Below are 20330 nucleotides of genomic sequence, written 5' to 3'. Positions count from 1 at the left end.
TGTGCTTCTCTGGGAAACAACCACTGTTCCATTATACTGATAGCTGATTGTATCAAGTATTCATCAAAAGTCTGGATTCCCATCAATGATCCAACTGGGAGGCTGATCACAAGACATAGATTCATTTTTTCACTGAACTTATTTATGGTGTTCTTCTATACTGTATGGGTACAGCTTGGCAAAAGGTAGCATTTGAGCCTTGGTTAAAGCAGCCATACAAGCAAGGGTTCTATCAGGCTGGTTAAAGCTAAATGAAAGCTAATACTCTAACAAAGGAAAGTCTATGTACACACTTGTCATGTGCAAGAAGTATCCACTTCAAGTGAAAACGTTAATTATAGACGTGTCATGCATAAGTTACTTCTTTTCTTGTTTGATTTGTCTGTTCATTGTCATGCTGGGATGGCTGAGTCCAGAATTCAGATTCCCTCACATCATGCACTTATCTTCACACATCTCTCTGGGGCATCCAGCAACACAGGTTTCAAATGTTATGTTTAATTCATGGCCATCCAGGGGAAGAATCAGAGTTATTATTCAAACACAACAAATTCCTGAAATCATCCTATTCTCAAGTATTTTTGTAATGAGGGCAACCGTAGCTGTGTTGACACTCTACCTTATCCATAAAAAAGAGGTCATAATGACAAAATAATATCTTTAGGCCCTAGAAGCTACTCTGATTCAACTAGAATATGGTCCACTGTTTCATAGGTAATCCAACATTATATGCATGTTTGTTATGACTAAAAAGCCCGCCTTGTCCAACCATTAACATATATCCTACATCATACTGATGTAAGATGACTTCTAAAAGTCTAAAATGCATCTAAGTCATTACAAAGCTAGCTTAATTTGGTGTAAAATATAATTATCTAACATACTTTCACACGTAATCATAGTAGCTTACTCAAATGTATGGTATGACACCTCACCTAAAGCTGAACTCTAGTAGCTTGTCTAGTAGCTAACACTGTATCCTGCTTTGCTCATATGTACGACTTGCTTAAAAGAAAACTATGTTTCCTCACTTACTTCAGAAGTTTGATACTACGCCTGCCATAAAATATACCTTAGTTTCTTTTTTAACCATAGGATAAAAGACTTTCACTAATACTGAACTACATTTGCATGTCATAGTTCACAGTGTCTACCTGATACAGGAATATCCTTAGATCGTAATAGTTTGCTTTGTGGTTACCCATTTTCATGACTGAGTGTACCTCTTACTGTAATTGGGTGCCTTCTTTAAAAGCTGAACTGTAATTGCTTTCTCTTGTATAAGATAAAATCAGAATCTCAAAAACTACTGAAAGAATGTAGCTTGCATGAATCTGAGATGTGTTTGAACTTCAATTTGTGAACATTCACTGTTTTCTGAATTTTATGAGCATGAAAATCTGCCTGGTTCTCACTTGCCTCAAAGTCTAAACAGAAGTGTATTACAGTATGTCTCAGTTAAATGATGTCCCCTAAGTACAAAATTTATCTTTCCTAAGAGCGATTTCTAGTAGTGTAGCCTTCAAACATACAATCAAAAGATACAGTATTCTGGAAGATATCAGTATTTATTCAATGAGTTATCTAAATTATGAAATATAACGTTTTATAAATAGAATTCTTTGATTTCCATAATTTTCTACGATCAGGACTATCATTTGGCATTTTCATTGATTTCAGTGTCACAAACATCTGACGGCCTTCTGACCATTCCTTTGGTTTCTATGTACAGTAAGAAAATTATAGGAGTCACAGACCACCACTACAGCATGAATTTTCAAAATGTACACCACATAACTGCATAATTAGGCTGGGCACCTTATGTGTAAAGTACAAGAGCTTGCCTGAAACTGAAACGAATTCAGTGATTAGCCTCAACAGCATCATTCCTATAACAAGACCTAATTAATTCTAAACCTCCGGGACAAGCCTGATCAAGCATCTTTTCAGAGTATCAACAGAAGTTGTTGTTCAGTCATGCTGAATGTTCCCTAACACAACATGCTGAGGCTCACCTGAATGTCTGGGTCAACTTTAGTGCCCCCTGGTACAGATGCCGCAGAGGATGGCCTGGTGGTGTCCCCATCCTCCTTGCTTACCACGTGGCCATTGACCATCACTGTGTCTCCGTTGACTGTGGCTCCTGGATGTTGGACATCTCCATTTGTGACACCGTTGGACTGCTGGAGGGCAGTGGTGGTGTATGTGTTGGGTGTATTGGAGTACGTCACTTGTTGGTCATTTACTACAATAGTCACAGATTTACTCTTCTCATGGCTGTTCCTCTTTGGTTCCCCATTGACGTTACTCTTTGAGCTTGGCTTCCGAGAAGATGTACTTGTCCGCTTTCTGTTCAGTTGCTGGCTTGAGGGTGGGTCTTTTTCTGGGGTCTTATCACGTTCACTGGTGGAACTTACATCTCCTATGGGGATGGTTGTAGTGGCCCTGGGTTGACTTGGTGACCTAATATGGCCACTGTCTGAGGGTCGTGGCTGTGGGTCAATGACTGGGCCTCCATTAACGACTACTATTACACCTCCATTGCTCCGATCTGTAACACAACAAAATGTTAGCTAGGAATCTCTGAGACAAAATTAGAATAATAATCATCACCTTGCATATTACTGAGCAAATACTTCGATGGTAATGGTTAAGAGTAATGAAATTGAGCCCCAAACCTTGCCTGGAATTAAACATATGATGGACCATGACACAGTAGGAGTGACTATGATTGTCAGCTGTTTACAATATTTACCAGAGACCTGTAAAGATTTATTTAAGAATTACAAATACCAAAATGACATTTAGACACTCACTAACTCAACATATACCATAATTTCCTAATTCTTCAATTCCAATGAGTGTCATCCACCACCTACAGTGGAAAACAACTTGGTCTTCAAATGATGATAGTATTTAAAATCAAATTTAAAAATCCCCAGGTTCATGTGTCCTGGGGATGAGTGAACATTAGTACCTTAGCGCAGGGCACCATGTGTCATTATCATGAATCTTATTTATTTTTCTGAACTACAAAACCCACTGCAATCTAGCCCATGGCCAACCTTATGTCGCAGACAGTGGAGTAGTGTGATAGTGGAGAAGTAGTAGTCAAGTGAAATGGGAATATTCAATAAGCAAGTTTAGCAGAGAGAGCTACATGCTAGACCCATTATTATGGAAACATCTTGTTGTAGGTAATCGTAGGTAGGTAGGTAAAGTATAATGATTACCAAAATCACCATAAGTGGTTAAGTGATTAGAAAGAGGTGATCAAAATGAAGCTTCCAGAGATTAAAAGTATAAAGTTGTTAATCTTCCAACCTTGATTATGGTAAAATTATTATTTAGTCTTATAAGGCAATAATGAAGGATATAGAGAAGTTAAGTAAGCCTTCTGTTACCACACGTATATATCTTTTTTAAGTCCCCACAAAGAAATGAAAGATGGTAATGATTCTGCATTAACTTGCACTCATATTTTTTTTGGTTTTCTGTATTGATATCTGTAATAGTTAAAGGGTTTGTCTTACTTCTTAAACCCTTCATTATCCTTTGAAAAAGGCAGATATCAAGTTTAATGCAACCAAAAGTGAGAACTTCAACAGTTCTATACTGTTTTCCTCTCTCTTTCTACCATTGCAACTTTATACAGAGCTCATCTTCAAAATTAGTGGATAAGTCTTGGTGTCTGGCATGTTGATGTAAGGTGGCAAAATGAAAGATTTGAGTTTAGAAGGTCATTCAGCAATGTAAAGAAAGTCTCAAGTGCAGAAGGTGCAAGATAGCTCAAGTATATAGTATAATATGGGACATATGAAATGTTGAGGTGTTGACAGTTACTGAGGAGAGAAGTACTTTTACCTGGTGGTGGAGGAGTTACTGGAATGGATGCTGACGAAGGCCTCGTCGCAGGGTTGCTGTTCACGGTGGAAGGAGGCCTCGAGGGTGTGGCAGGGGGACTAGATGTTCTCTGTGGACTTACTCCTGTTCTCTGAGGGCTGGCTGTCATTCTCTGTGGACTCACTGTCACTCTCTGGTGGGTGACAGGCATGGTCTGCTCAATAAGAGGCGATTTTTGTGGCCTGCTCGGTGTTTTCTGTGGACTGACTGGTATTTTCTGCAGACTAACTGGCATTTTCACTGGACTGACTGGCATTTTTACTGGACTGACAGGCAATTTCTGTGGACTGACTGGCATTTTCTGTGGACTAGTGGTTCTTGACTGTGAACCGGCAACAGTATGGTGCATACTGGTACCAGCAGACTGAGGACTAGAGGGTACATGCACAGTGGTCTTTTGCAGGCCTAAGCCTTCAACATTCCCTGTGAGAGGAATGGCAAAAACATGTCTTGTGGGACTTGGCCCTGTGCTCCTTAATGGACTGGTGGTGGCTACCTCTACCCTTGATGGAGACCTGACTGGGGTGCTATGGATGTCCCTGTTAGCAGGAGATATTGTTGGACTCGTGGTTCTAGATGCATCCCTCCTTGGTGTGGACACAGATGTCTGGGGGACCTCATGGAGTGTAGAAGTAGGAAAAGCTGTGAAGGACGTCCCTCCTGGAGTACCCCTCCTTGGTGTGGATAATGAGGATGTCTGAGGGACGTCTTCAAGAGTGGAGGAGGAGATGGTGGTGAGGGGTGTAGAGGAAACAGATGAGGCTGGGGAGGATGAAGCTTGGGTCGGGGATGACAAGCGAGGCGGCGGTGAAGTCACCAGTGGCAGTTCGTCGCCCCGCATATCCACAGCCCCTGCCACCTCACGCTGCCGGCAAAACAACATTATTAGTTCAATACTCAACTCAATGTTCAAAATTCTGGTCCTTATATCATTGTGGTTGGTGGTGATAATGGTAGTGGTTTAGTAATTCATATTAAACAAAGCAGGTACTATTTACCTTGTTTGTAAATTAAATTAATTTCCATTTCATAAATTGTGAGGAAAGCATTACTAGTCATACAGTTGTTGTGTGGCCATCAGCAACTCAAGAGTGGGCCATATTGACAACTGCTTCTTTCCATACATGTCGAAGCTTTGGAACTCTCTACCTTCTCATAACCTTCCCAATAACTATGACCTGACACATTTCAAAAGACAGGTTGTTGAACTTTCTCAAAAATTCATAAATACTTTCCCTTTGTCTTTTCTTTTTCCATTTAATAATTCTCTCTTAAGTTTCAGCTAGGGCCCGGCCTTGATGTGGACTTTTGACCATGACTGGTGTCTTAAACATAAAAATAAAGAAAAGTTAAAGTTCAGGCACACTCAGACCCAGTCGAAAATGATGATATGACATGCAAGGACACAAATTTTGACAGAAGTTAATCATCACCAACCCTCAGATCCTTATCATTAAAACATATACACTCCTGGTACTACATAACGCAGGGCTTCAACACCATGACACTGTGTCACACAGGCACCTATATCCAGGTCCTTACTTCGTCAAGACACTTTACAGTCAAGTCCCAGAACATTACTAAGACCTTCACTGAGAACCAGCCATCTTGCCCCCCTCACAGGGTTTCCCAGCAGCAGCATATCCCCTCCCCCCCCTCCACTTACTAAGACCTTCCCAGAACCCTCTCTCTCAGGGCCACCCATCCCCACTCACTTTAGAGAATCCAAACCCCCCACTTCCCACTTACATAACACCCCCCCACATACCCCCACATCCCAAGCCCTCTCATCTACAGCCTCCCAGCTCCCTCTCCCTCCCTCTAACCCCTTTAAGTTAAGGCTTCCCAAGCGCTCTTACTCAGCCTCCAGCAGCCTCACTCAAGAGCCTCCCAGGGTACTTGCTGTCCTTACCGACAAGGGCTTCTGCACTCGAGAGTCAGCTAACATAAGTCATTCAAGGACCCACAGGAAGAGAGAGGGGGAGGAGGAGAGGGAGGTGGGTGGGTTGTTCTTCCTGTGGCCAACTATCAGGGCAGATAGCTGTATTGGACGCCACCAGATATCCTGCAGTTAATGAGGACATTTTGAATCATGGTGTTTGCACTGCTTTCTGGACGTGCTCGTGATGAGACGGACGTTCCGAGGCCACTCACGGACGCCGCCCCACACTCTTACTGTGGGGGAAGCAAACGACGAGCATTGGTTTGATGATAGTGAGGGCATCATGGACGACGAACAACATCTCACCCGTTCACTTGTCAAGTTTAAAAGGAGTTTCTGTTCAAGTCATGCGAATGCTTTTTCCCAACCTGACTGCACCCGTCTGAGTTTATGATCTCTCTTTTTCCCACACATTCCACAGCCCAGATGGGACCCGAGGCAGTGTTTGATTGTGAATGTCTTCGTATTAGCAGTGGATCGGGTGATTGTGCCAGGGCATACACTGGACCATCTCTACAGTGGTGTATTGATCATTAGTTTTTTACATTTTAAGGAATAATGGAGAGGCACGGAAATGACTCTTGTGATCACTGTGGATTAAAGATTGGACGACCGTTACGACTCGATGTCCATCACTGTGTTGACACTGGATGATCTCGCGGTGTTGACACTTGATGATCTCGCGGTGTTGACACTTGATGATCTCGCGGTGTTGACGATGATCTCGCGGTGTTGACACTGGATGATCTCGCGGTGTTGACACTTGATGATCTCGCGGTGTTGACACTTGATGATCTCGCGGTGTTGACACTTGATGATCTCGCGGTGTTGACACTGGATGATCTCGCGGTGTTGACACTGGATGATCTCGCGGTGTTGACACTTGATGATCTCGCGGTGTTGACACTTGATGATCTCGCGGTGTTGACACTTGATGAACTCGCGGTGTTGACACTGGATGATCTCGCGGTGTTGACACTTGATGATCTCGCGGTGTTGACACTTGATGATCTCGCGGTGTTGACACTTGATGATCTCGCGGTGTTGACACTTGATGATCTCGCGGTGTTGACACTTGATGATCTCGCGGTGTTGACACTGGATGATCTCGCGGTGTTGACACTTGATGATCTCGCGGTGTTGACACTTGATGATCTCGCGGTGTTGACACTTGATGATCTCGCGGTGTTGACACTGGATGATCTCGCGGTGTTGACACTTGATGATCTCGCGGTGTTGACACTGATGATCTCGCGGTGTTGACACTTGATGATCTCGCGGTGTTGACACTTGATGATCTCGCGGTGTTGACACTGATGATCTCGCGGTGTTGACACTGATGATCTCGCGGTGTTGACACTTGATGATCCTCGCGGTGTTGACACTTGATGATCTCGCGGTGTTGACACTTGATGATCTCGCGGTGTTGACACTTGATGATCTCGCGGTGTTGACACTTGATGATCTCGCGGTGTTGACACTTGATGATCTCGCGGTGTTGACACTTGATGACTCGCGTGTTGACTGATGACTCGCGGTGTTGACACTGGATGATCTCGCGGTGTTGACACTTGATGACCTCGCGGTGTTGACACTTGATGACCTCGCGGTGTTGACACTTGATGATCTCGCGGTGTTGACACTTGATGATCTCGCGGTGTTGACACTTGATGATCTCGCGGTGTTGACACTGGATGATATCGGATGTCGAAATTTCTGGCTCCTGTATCGGGTGGTTCTGGCTCCTGTATCGGGTGGTTCTGGTTCCTGTATCGGGTGGTTCTGGCTCCTGTATCGGGTGGTTCTGGTTCCTGTATCGGGTGGTTCTGGCTCCTGTATCGGGTGGTTCTGGCTCCTGTATCGGGTGGTTCTGGTTCCTGTATCGGGTGGTTCTGGCTCCTGTATCGGGTGGTTCTGGCTCCTGTATCGGGTGGTTCTGGTTCCTGTATCGGGTGGTTCTGGCTCCTGTATCGGGTGGTTCTGGCTCCTGTATCGGGTGGTTCTGGCTCCTGTATCGGGTGGTTCTGGCTCCTGTATCGGGTGGTTCTGGCTCCTGTATCGGGTGGTTCTGGCTCCTGTATCCCTCCTTGACAGAGCCGAGAATCGAACGCAGTCCCACTCATAAACTGTCCCAGGCTAACTTGACCCTTGACCCCAACCCCCCCCCCCTAACTTGCCCTACGCCGCCACAATGTTGGTTCACTTTCCCTCTCGTATAGATATTACCCTCGGCTTTTTTGCTCCCGAGAGCTGGCTGCTGGTGTGCCCCCCTCCCACACACACACACACAACACACACACACACTACGCAATACTCAGCAAGTTGCTGCGTCAGATGATTACGCTCCGGTCGTTAGCAATCTAAGGGTTTGGCCATTTGGGTCATTGTCTTCCCCTACACCGGGAGACTTTGGAACTCTCCCTACCTGCTCATGTCTTTACCAACAACACGTTTTAAAATAAAGACAAGTTTATCTATTCCTCCCAAATTCGTCTCAATATTTCTCCTCGTCTCTTCATTTTTCTTTTCATCCTCGTATTATAATCCTCTCTCTATTTCCACTAAGTCCTGGGCCTCGGTACGTGGACTTCTGGTCAATGGCTGGAGCCTCCACACGTAAAGAACGTGTACACACGTCAACATGGACGCCTGAACCACCTCACTTGCAGATGCAAGTGTTGTGTGTTGTGTGTTGACACAATCACCCGGCGCTGTCACCAGCTTTGGTTATTCATGTGATGGTTCGAGTACGTTGTAGCGGTCGCCTGTGTGTTAATATAATGTCGTTGGCATCATTCGGTGACACTGTTTTAAGTTTGAGGATGATTACGTCATTGTAGGTGGTTTACGTACAGTACAGACAGGCTTATTATCATCATATAATTATTATTCGTTGGGGCGCGCTATCAGCTGATGGTTTGTTGACATTCTATCAGCTGATGACGTACAATCAGCTGATGACGTACTATCAGCTGATCGTTTGTTTACATTCTATCAGCTGATGACGTACTGTCAGCTGATCATATGTTTACATACTGTCAGCTGATGTACCATCAGCTGATGATTTGTTTACCTGCTCTCTGCTGATCATTGTTGATATACCGTGCTATCGGCCAGTGGTTTGTTTACGTAAATAATCGTTTGTGTAGACAGTGTTTGCAGATAATTGTTGACGTAATATTATTCGTTGACGCGTTTTCTGTTGACATGCTATCAAGTGATCAATATTATCAGGTGTTTATTGTTAACATTCTGTCAGTTGATTGTAATTTGCATATTATCATTTCTGTACATGTTCTCTGCCGATCATGTTGTTTACGTACTCTCACCTGATACTGTGATAACTCATCATTTATTTGACCTTATTGTTCACTGATAAATTATTTATATTAAATGGCGGATGGCCGCGACAGCAGCAGGTGAGGATATATTCACTACACATCTGGGTAATGATGTAAGACATTCATTTTATGACTTTTAAAAGGCCATTACGCATCAGGGACTGGCGTCAGTCTCGTCACATAAGTGCGTCACGGTAGGTTGTGACGGTATAGAACAACTCGCGGGTGTGATAGAGTGAGGTTAGGGGGGTGTTGTGGGGTTGGGGTGAGGTTGGGGGGTTGGGGTGAGGTTGTGGGGTTGGGGTGAGGTTGGGGGGTTGGGGTGAGGTTGGGGGGTTGGGGTGAGGTTGGGGGTTGGGGTGAGGTTGGGGGGTTGGGGTGAGGTTGTGGGGTTGGGGTGAGGTTGGGGGTTGGGGTGAGGTTGGGGGGTTGGGGTGAGGTTGGGGGGTGTGGGGTGAGGTTCGGGGGTTGGGGTGAGGTTGGGGGGTTGGGGTGAGGTTGGGGGGTTGGGGTGAGGTTGTGGGGTTGGGGTGTGTGGGGGTGGTGATGGTCACGCTGGAGGAAGCCACAGAGACGCAATGGCTGTCTCCCAGACAGCAGTGTGTTTATCACCGCCATGACACACTAGACACGCTTGCGTCACGGTACGCAACGCTACACACACACACACACACACACACACACACACACACACACATACACATACACACATACACATACACACACACACACACACATACACACACACACACACACACACACACACACACACACACACACACAACATTCGTGGTGGGGAGGTAAGGTGTTATGTGTTGTTGTTGATCTGGTGAGGGCTCGGTCAACCAACACATGTCCCCGAGGTCACGTGGTGGTGACCAGCCATCAACTACGTGGTGGTGATCAGCCATCAACCACCTGGTGGTGATCAGCCATCAACTACGTGGTGGTGATCAGCCATCAACCACGTGGTGGTGACCAGCCATCAACCACGTGGTGGTGATCAGCCATCAACCAAGTGGTGGTGACCAGCCATCAACTACGTGGTGGTGATCAACCATCAACCAAGTGGTGGTGATCAGCCATCAACTACGTGGTGGTGATCAGCCATCAACCAAGTGGTGGTGATCAGCCATCAACCAAGTGGTGGTGATCAGCCATCAACCAAGTGGTGGTGGATCAGCCATCAACTAGTGGTGGTGATCAGCCATCACAGTGGTGGTGACAGCCATCAACCACGTGGTGGTGATCAGCCATCAACCAAGTGGTGGTGACAGCCATCAACAGTGGTGGTGATCAGCCATCAACCAAGTGGTGGTGACAGCTCAACAGTGTGGTGACAGCCATCAACCAGTGGTGGTGACACCATCAACCACGTGGTGGGATCAGCCATCAACCAAGTGGTGGTGACAGCACAACCAGTGGACACCATCACCAATGGTGGTGACCAGCCATCAACCAGTGGTGGTGATCAGCCATCAACCAGTGGTGGTGCGCATAACCAGTGGTGGTGACAGCCATCAACCAAGTGGTGGTGATCAGCCATCAACCAAGTGGTGGTGACAGCCATCAACCAAGTGGTGGTGATCAGCCATCAACCAAGTGGTGGTGACAGCCATCAACCACGTGGTGGTGACACCATCACATGTGGACAGCCATCAACATGGTGTGACAGCCATCAACCAAGTGGTGTGACAGCCATCAACCAGTGGTGGTGATCAGCCATCAACCAAGTGGTGGTGACAGCCATCAACCACGTGGTGGTGACAGCCATCAACCAAGTGGTGGTGACAGCCATCAACAAGTGGTGGTGATCAGCCATCAACCAAGTGGTGGTGACAGCCATCAACCAAGTGGTGGTGATCAGCCATCAACCAAGTGGTGGTGACAGCCATCAACTACGTGGTGGTGATCAGCCATCAACCAAGTGGTGGTGATCAGCCATCAACCACGTGGTGGTGATCAGCCATCAACCAAGTGGTGGTGACAGCCATCAACCACGTGGTGGTGACCAGCCATCAACCAAGTGGTGGTGACAGCCATCAACCAAGTGGTGGTGACAGCATCAACCAGTGTGGTGACAGCCTCAACCAGTGGTGGTGACAGCCATCAACCAAGTGGTGGTGATCAGCCATCAACCAAGTGGTGGTGATCAGCCATCAACCAAGTGGTGGTGACCAGCCATCAACCAAGTGGTGGTGACCAGCCATCAACCAAGTGGTGGTGACCCATAACGTGGGGTGACCAGCATCAACAAGTGGTGGTGATCAGCCATCAACCAGTGGTGGTGATCAGCCATCAACCAAGTGGTGGTGACAGCCATCAACCAAGTGGTGGTGACCAGCCATCAACCACGTGGTGGTGACCAGCCATCACCAAGTTGTGAGCCATCCACGTGGTGGTGATCAGCCATCAACCAAGTGGTGGTGATCAGCCATCAACCAAGTTGGTGGTGGTGGATCCAGGGGCAGCCATCAACCAGTGGTGGTGACAGCCATCAATTACAGCATCACGTGGTGGTGACAGCCATCAACCACGTGGTGGTGATCAGCCATCAACCAAGTGGTGGTGATCAGCCATCAACCAAGTGGTGGTGATCAGCCATCAACCAAGTGGTGGTGTAATACCAGCACAACAGGTGTCCATAACCAAGTGGTGGTGACAGCCATCAACCAAGTGGTGGTGACCAGCCATCAACCAGTGGTGGTGATCAGCCATCAACCAAGTGGTGGTCCAGCATCAAAGTGGTGGTGACAGCCATCAACCAAGTGGTGGTGACCAGCCATCAACCAAGTGGTGGTGACCAGCCATCAACCAGTGGTGGTGACCAGCCATCAACCACAGTGGTGGTGATCAGCCATCACCAAGTGGTGGTGACAGCCATCAACCAAGTGGTGGTGACCAGCCATAACCAAGTGGTGGTGACCAGCCATCAACCAAGTGGTGGTGACCAGCCATCAACCAAGTGGTGGGTGACCAGCCATCAACCAAGTGGTGGTGACCAGCCATCAACCAAGTGGTGGTGACCAGCCATCAACCAAGTGGTGGTGACCAGCCATCAACCAAGTGGTGGTGACCAGCCATCAACCAAGTGGTGGTGATCAGCCATCAACCAAGTGGTGGTGACCAGCCATCAACCAAGTGGTGGTGACCAGCCATCAACCAAGTGGTGGTGACCAGCCATCAACCAAGTGGTGGTGACCAGCCATCAACCAAGTGGTGGTGATCAGCCATCAACCAAGTGGTGGTGACCAGCCATCAACCAAGTGGTGGTGACCAGCCATCAACCAAGTGGTGGTGATCAGCCATCAACCAAGTGGTGGTGACCAGCCATCAACCAAGTGGTGGTGGAGACCAGCCCATCAACCACGTGGTGGTGACCAGCCATCAACCAAGTGGTGGTGATCAGCCATCAACCAAGTGGTGGTGATCAGCCATCAACCAAGTGGTGGTGATCAGCCATCAACCAAGTGGTGGTGACCAGCCATCAACCAAGTGGTGGTGATCAGCCATCAACCACGTGGTGGTGACCAGCCATCAACCAAGTGGTGGTGACCAGCCATCAACCAAGTGGTGGTGACCAGCCATCAACCAAGTGGTGGTGACCAGCCATCAACCAAGTGGTGGTGACCAGCCATCAACCAAGTGGTGGTGACCAGCCATCAACCAAGTGGTGGTGACCAGCCATCAACCAAGTGGTGGTGACCAGCCATCAACCAAGTGGTGGTGACCAGCCATCAACCAAGTGGTGGTGACCAGCCATCAACCAAGTGGTGGTGATCAGCCATCAACCACGTGGTGGTGACCAGCCATCAACCAAGTGGTGGTGATCAGCCATCAACCAAGTGGTGGTGATCAGCCATCAACCAAGTGGTGGTGACCAGCCATCAACCAAGTGGTGGTGACCAGCCATCAACCAAGTGGTGGTGACCAGCCATCAACCAAGTGGTGGTGACCAGCCATCAACCAAGTGGTGGTGACCAGCCATCAACCAAGTGGTGGTGACCAGCCATCAACCAAGTGGTGGTGACCAGCCATCAACCAAGTGGTGGTGACCAGCCATCAACCAAGTGGTGGTGACCAGCCATCAACCAAGTGGTGGTGATCAGCCATCAACCACGTGGTGGTGACAGCCATCAACCAAGTGGTGGTGACAGCCATCAACCAAGTGGTGGTGATCAGCCATCAACCAAGTGGTGGTGACCAGCCATCAACCAAGTGGTGGTGATCAGCCATCAACCACGTGGTGGTGACCAGCCATCAACCACGTGGTGGTGACCAGCCATCAACCACGTGGTGGTGACCAGCCATCAACCAAGTGGTGGTGATCAGCCATCAACCAAGTGGTGGTGATCAGCCATCAACCAAGTGGTGGTGACCAGCCATCAACCAAGTGGTGGTGATCAGCCATCAACCAAGTGGTGGTGACAGCCATCAACCAAGTGGTGGTGACCAGCCATCAACCACAGTGGTGGTGATCCAGCCATCAACCACGTGGTGGTGATCAGCCATCAACCACGTGGTGGTGATCAGCCATCAACCACGTGGTGGTGATCAGCCATCAACCACGTGGTGGTGATCAGCCATCAACCACGTGGTGGTGATCAGCCATCAACCACGTGGTGGTGACCAGCCATCAACCACGTGGTGGTGACCAGCCATCAACCAAGTGGTGGTGACAGCCATCAACCACGTGGTGGTGATCCAGCCATCAACCACAGTGGTGGTGACCAGCCATCAACCACGTGGTGGTGACAGCCATCAACCAAGTGGGTGGTGATCAGCCATCAACCAAGTGGTGGTGATCAGCCATCAACCAAGTGGTGGTGACCAGCCATCAACCACGTGGTGGTGATCAGCCATCAACCACGTGGTGGTGATCAGCCATCAACCAAGTGGTGGTGACCAGCCATCAACCAAGTGGTGGTGACCAGCCATCAACCAGTGGTGGTGACCAGCCATCAACCACGTGGTGGTGACTCAGCCATCAACCAGTGGTGGTGACCAGCCATCAACCAAGTGGTGGTGACCAGCCATCAACCAAGTGGTGGTGATCCAGCCATCAACCAAGTGGTGGTGACCAGCCATCAACCAAGTGGTGGTGACCAGCCATCAACCACGTGGTGGTGACCAGCCATCAACCACGTGGTGGTGACCAGCCATCAACCAAGTGGTGGTGACCAGCCATCAACCACGTGGTGGTGATCAGCCATCAACCAAGTGGTGGTGATCAGCCATCAACCAAGTGGTGGTGACCAGCCATCAACCACGTGGTGGTGACCAGCCATCAACCACGTGGTGGTGACCAGCCATCAACCAAGTGGTGGTGACAGCCATCAACCAGTGGTGGTGGTGATCCAGCCATCAACCAAGTGGTGGTGATCAGCCATCAACCAAGTGGTGGTGATCCAGCCATCAACCAAGTGGTGGTGACCAGCCATCAACCACGTGGTGGTGACCAGCCATCAACCAGTGGTGGTGATCAGCCATCAACCACAGTGGTGGTGATCCAGCCATCAACTACGTGGTGGTGATCAGCCATCAACCAAGTGGTGGTGACCAGCCATCAACCAAGTGGTGGTGATCAGCCATCAACCAGTGGTGGTGACCAGCCATCAACCAGTGGTGGTGACCAGCCATCAACCACGTGGTGGTGACCAGCCATCAAACTTACGTGTGGTTGACAGCCATCAACCAAGTGGTGGTGACAGCCATCAACCAGTGGTGGTGACCAGCCATCAACCAGTAGTGGTGATCAGCCATCAACCAAGTGGTGGTGACCCAGCCATCAACCACGTGGTGGTGACAGCCATCAACACGTGGTGGTGACCAGCCATCAACCACGTGGTGGTGACCAGCCATACAGGGTAACACAACAAGTGGTGGTGACCAGCCATCAACCACGTGGTGGTGACCAGCCATCAACCACGTGGTGGTGACCAGCCATCAACAATGTGGTGGAGGTGACCAGCCATCAACCACGTGGTGGTGATCAGCCATCAACCAAGTGGTGGTGATCAGCCATCAACCAAGTGGTGGTGACCAGCCATCAACCACGTGGTGGTGATCAGCCATCAACCACGTGGTGGTGACCAGCCATCAACCACGTGGTGGTGATCAGCCATCAACTACGTGGTGGTGATCAGCCATCAACCACGTGGTGGTGACCAGCCATCAACCACGTGGTGGTGATCAGCCATCAACCAGTGGTGGTGATCAGCCATCAACCACGTGGTGGTGACTCAGCCATCAACCACGTGGTGGTGACAGCCATCAACCAAGTGGTGGTGATCAGCCATCAACACGTGGTGGTGATCAGCCATCAACCACGTGGTGGTGACCAGCCATCAACCACGTGGTGGTGACAGCCATCAACCACGTGGTGGTGATCAGCCATCAACCACGTGGTGGTGACAGCCATCAACCACGTGGTGGTGACCAGCCATCAACCACGTGGTGGTGATCAGCCATCAACCACGTGGTGGTGATCCAGCCATCAACCACGTGGTGGTGCAGATCACACTTCAACCTAACCGTGGTGGTGACAGCCATCAACCACGTGGTGGTGACAGCCATCAACCAGTGGTGGTGACCAGCCATCAACCAAGTGGTGGTGACAGCATCACAGTGGTGGTGACCAGCCATCAACCAAGTGGTGGTTGATCAGCCATCAACCAGTGGTGGTGATCCATCACCCATGGGGGACACCTAACCAAGTGGTGGTGATCAGCCATCAACCAAGTGGTGGTGATCAGCCATCAACCAAGTGGTGGTGATCAGCCATCAACCAAGTGGTGGTGACCAGCCATCAACCAAGTGGTGGTGACCAGCCATCAACCAAGTGGTGGTGACCAGCCATCAACCAAGTGGTGGTGACCAGCCATCAACCACGTGGTGGTGATCAACCATCAACCAAGTGGTGGTGACCAGCCATCAACCAAGTGGTGGTGACCAGCCATCAACCAAGTGGTGGTGATCAGCCATCAACCAAGTGGTGGTGACCAGCCATCAACCACGTGGTGGTGATCAGCCATCAACCAAGTGGTGGTGACCAGCCATCAACCAAGTGGTGGTGATCAGCCATCAACCAAGTGGTGGTGACCAGCCATCAACCAAGTGGTGGTGACCAGCCATCAACCAAGTGGTGGTGACCAGGTGGTGACCAGCCATCAACCAAGTGGTGGTGATCAGCCATCAACTACGTGGTGGTGATCAGCCATCAACCACGTGGTGGTGACCAGCCATCAACCAAGTGGTGGTGACCAGCCATCAACCAAGTGGTGGTGATCAGCCATCAACCACGTGGTGGTGACCAGCCATCAACCAAGTGGTGGTGATCAGCCATCAACCACGTGGTGGTGACCAGCCATCAACCAAGTGGTGGTGATCAGCCATCAACCACGTGGTGGTGACCAGCCATCAACCAAGTGGTGGTGACCAGCCATCAACCACGTGGTGGTGATCAGCCATCAACCACGTGGTGGTGACCAGCCATCAACCAAGTGGTGGTGATCAGCCATCAACCACGTGGTGGTGACCAGCCATCAACCAAGTGGTGGTGACCAGCCATCAACCACGTGGTGGTGATCAGCCATCAACCACGTGGTGGTGACCAGCCATCAACCAAGTGGTGGTGACCAGCCATCAACCACGTGGTGGTGATCAGCCATCAACCACGTGGTGGTGACCAGCCATCAACCAAGTGGTGGTGATCAGCCATCAACCACGTGGTGGTGACCAGCCATCAACCAAGTGGTGGTGACCAGCCATCAACCAAGTGGTGGTGATCAGCCATCAACCACGTGGTGGTGACCAGCCATCAACCACGTGGTGGTGATCAGCCATCAACCACGTGGTGGTGACCAGCCATCAACCAAGTGGTGGTGACCAGCCATCAACCAAGTGGTGGTGATCAGCCATCAACCACGTGGTGGTGACCAGCCATCAACCACGTGATCCCAGGCCACGCGTTATGTCACTCAGTTCGACCACGTGATCCCAGGCCACGTGCTGGTGATCTGGTGTTGCTCAGCCATCGACCACGTGTTATGTCACTCAGTTCAACCACGTGATCCCAGGCCACGTGGTATATCACTTAGTTCAACCACGTGATCCCAGGCCACGTGTTATGTCACAGTTCGACCGTCGACCACGTGATCCCAGGCCACGTGGTATGTCACCCAGTTCGACCATGTGATCCCAGGCCACGTGTTATGTCACAGTTCGACCGTCGACCACGTGATCCCAGGCCACGTGGTATGTCACTCAGTTCGACCACGTGACCCCCAGGCCACGTGGTTACGACACGCAGCAGTTCTAGTGTGGACCACAGGCACCTGGGTCGTGATCAACAATATGTGACGTGTGTGTGTGTGTCTTTACCACCAAGACTAGACCTTATACTCTCACCACATGAGAGCCCTCGGGGGCCCCAGGACGCATGTGGACCCTGATGAGAGCCCTCGGGGGCCCCGGGATGCATGTGGGCCCTGATGAGAGCCCTCGGGGGCCCCAGGACGCATGTGGGCCCTGATGAGAGCCCTCGGGGGCCCCAGGACGCATGTGGGCCCTGATGAGAGCCCTTGGGGGCCCCCAGAGCGCATGTGGGCCCTGATGAGAGCCCTTGGAGGCCCCAGAAGACGTATGTGGGCCCTGATGAGAGCCCTTGGGTGCCCCCAGGACGCATGTGGGCCCTGATGAGAGCCCTCGGGGGCCCCGGGATGCATGTGGGCCCTGATGAGAGCCCATGGGGACCCAAAGGACGTATATGGGCCCTGATGAGAACCCTTGGGGGCCCCAGGACGCATGTGGGCCCTGATGAGAGCCCTCGGGGGCCCCGGGATGCATGTGGGCCCTGATGAGAGCCCTTGGGGGCCCTCAGGACGCATGTGGGCCCCGGTATCACCCAACCTGTTATAAATACAGCGGCAGCGTAGCTCACCTGCACGAGCGAGGATCACGACATCATTACACACATGACATACACTTGACAACATCATGTACAGTGTACACACTGTAGCACCCGTCACCGTCACACTGTAGTACCGTCACACACTGTAGTACTCGTCACACACTGTAGTACCCGTCACCGTCACACACTGTACCCGTCAGCGTCACACACACACTGTACCCCGTAAAATCACCAGCTATGTGACTGGCGTACCGTCACACCGCCGTATCACCACCACCGGTACAGCTGTACCCTCCTCCACCACCTCCTCCTCCTCCACCGTCAGCTGTAGTGCGCCCCCCACCCATGTGTGGTCGTCCGTCCATGTGTGTGTGTGTGTGTGTGTGTGTGTGTAACTGTCAGCCAAGGTTGGGGCTGGTGTATCTTCGTGTTGGTGGTATACAGACGACACCCTTGTGTGTACAGGTGTGCTACACTCTCTGGAAGGTTGTATGTGTGGGGGGAGGTGGGGCATGTGTGTATCTGTATGTACTGTACCCGCTGTACCGCGTGTACCTAGTCACACTTACCCCCCCCCCCCCGACCCATTGTACCCTTCACCCATCCTATCATTCAAACACTATATGTGTATGTATATGTACATTTATTTTATTTATTTTGCTTTGTCGCTGTCTCCCGCGTTAGCGAGATAGCGCAAGGAAACAGACGAAAGAAAGGCCTAACCCACCCCCATACACATGTATATACATACACGTCCACACACGCACGTATACATACCTATACATCTCAATGTACACATATATATACACACAGACATATACATGTATACACATGTACATAATTCATACTGCCTTTATTCATTCCCATCGCTATATATATATATATATATATATATATATATATATATATATATATATATATATATATATATATATATATAACGTAATATCCAGGTTTTGACAACATTGTATCAGAAAATTGGCAACCCTTGTGATGGAATGTCAACAAACATCAGCTGATGAAATGTCAACAAACCCTCTGGACAGACGACGGCCGACCTGCGTCTTGGTGGGAGAACGACCTTGCGGGGGGGGAGCCTCCCTCACCACACCCGCCAGTTGCATGGGGGGGAGGGGGAGGGGGAGAACACTTGACGTAAGGGAACTCTATTGTCAGTTTAAGTAGGGGGAAGAGGGAAGGGGAGAGGGGGTATTGTGGGCTGTGACGTGGCACCACAGCTTTGATGTGGGGGAAGGTTGAGGTGGGGGAAGGTTGAGGTGGGGGAAGGTTGATGTGGGGGAAGGTTGAGGTGGGGGAAGGTTGAGGTGGGGAGGGTTGATGTGGGGGAAGGTTGAGGTGGGGGAAGGTTGAGGTGGGGGAAGGTTGATGTGGGGAAGGTTGATGTGGGGGAAGGTTGATGTGGGGGAAGGTTGATGTGGGGGAAGGTTGAGGTGGGGAAGGTTGAGGTGGGGGAAGGTTGAGGTGGGGGAAGGTTGATGTGGGGGAAGGTTGAGGTGGGGGAAGGTTGATGTGGGGGAAGGTTGAGGTGGGGGAAGGTTGAGGTGGGGGAAGGTTGAGGTGGGGGAAGGTTGAGGTGGGGGAAGAGCGGGGGGGGGGAGATAGGCGTGTCCACGGTAGACCTAAGAAGGACGTAGTTGCTAGGCGCTGGGGTATATATATATATATATATATATTGGTTCTCAGTGAATGTAGGTTTGCGGCAGGGGTGTGTGATGTCTCCATGGTTGTTTAATTTGTTTATGGATGGGGTTGTTAGGGAGGTAATTGCAAGAGTCCTGGAAAGAGGGGCAAGTATGAAGACTGTTGGGGTTGAGAGAGCTTGGGAAGTGAGTCAGTTGTTGTTTGCTGATGATACAGCGCTGGTGGCTGATTCATGTGAGAAACTGCAGAAGCTGGTGACTGAGTTTGGTAAAGTGTGTGGAAGAAGAAAGTTAAGAGTAAATGTGAATAAGAGCAAGGTTATTAGGTACAGTAGGGTTGAGGGTCAAGTCAATTGGGAGGTGAGTTTGAATGGAGAAAAACTGGAGGAAGTGAAGTGTTTTAGATATCTGGGAGTGGATCTGGCAGCGGATGGAACCATGGAAGCGGAAGTGGATCATAGGGTGGGGGAGGGGGCGAAAATTTTGGGAGCCTTGAAAAATGTGTGGAAGTCGAGAACATTATCTCGGAAAGCAAAAATGGGTATGTTTGAAGGAACAGTGGTTCCAACAAT

At 49.8% G+C, this 20330-nt stretch overlaps 1 protein-coding gene across 5 annotated transcripts in view; it reads right to left on the bottom strand.

Moving 5' to 3' along the window:
* Window positions 1–20330, bottom strand: part of LOC139761358 (uncharacterized) — a 146291-nt gene that overhangs the window by 41752 nt on the left and 84209 nt on the right. For 4 of the 5 annotated variants that reach the window (XM_071685455.1, XM_071685453.1, XM_071685457.1 and 1 more), the window contains exons 2-3: window positions 3865–4768; window positions 2016–2551 (exon numbers count right to left, since the gene is read on the bottom strand). In XM_071685455.1, the coding sequence (XP_071541556.1) occupies window positions 2016–2551; window positions 3865–4744 (1416 nt within the window). In that variant the 5' untranslated portion in view covers window positions 4745–4768. Of the gene's footprint in view, window positions 1–2015; window positions 2552–3864; window positions 4769–18127; window positions 18204–20330 lie in introns of those variants that run through there. The other variant, XM_071685456.1, reaches the window with a different exon arrangement.

Source organism: Panulirus ornatus, chromosome 40 (assembly GCF_036320965.1).
Source record: "Panulirus ornatus isolate Po-2019 chromosome 40, ASM3632096v1, whole genome shotgun sequence".
NCBI lineage: Eukaryota > Metazoa > Arthropoda > Malacostraca > Decapoda > Palinuridae > Panulirus > Panulirus ornatus.
Note: the sequence above shows the minus strand (reverse complement) of the source record. Positions and strands in the feature narration are given on the sequence as shown.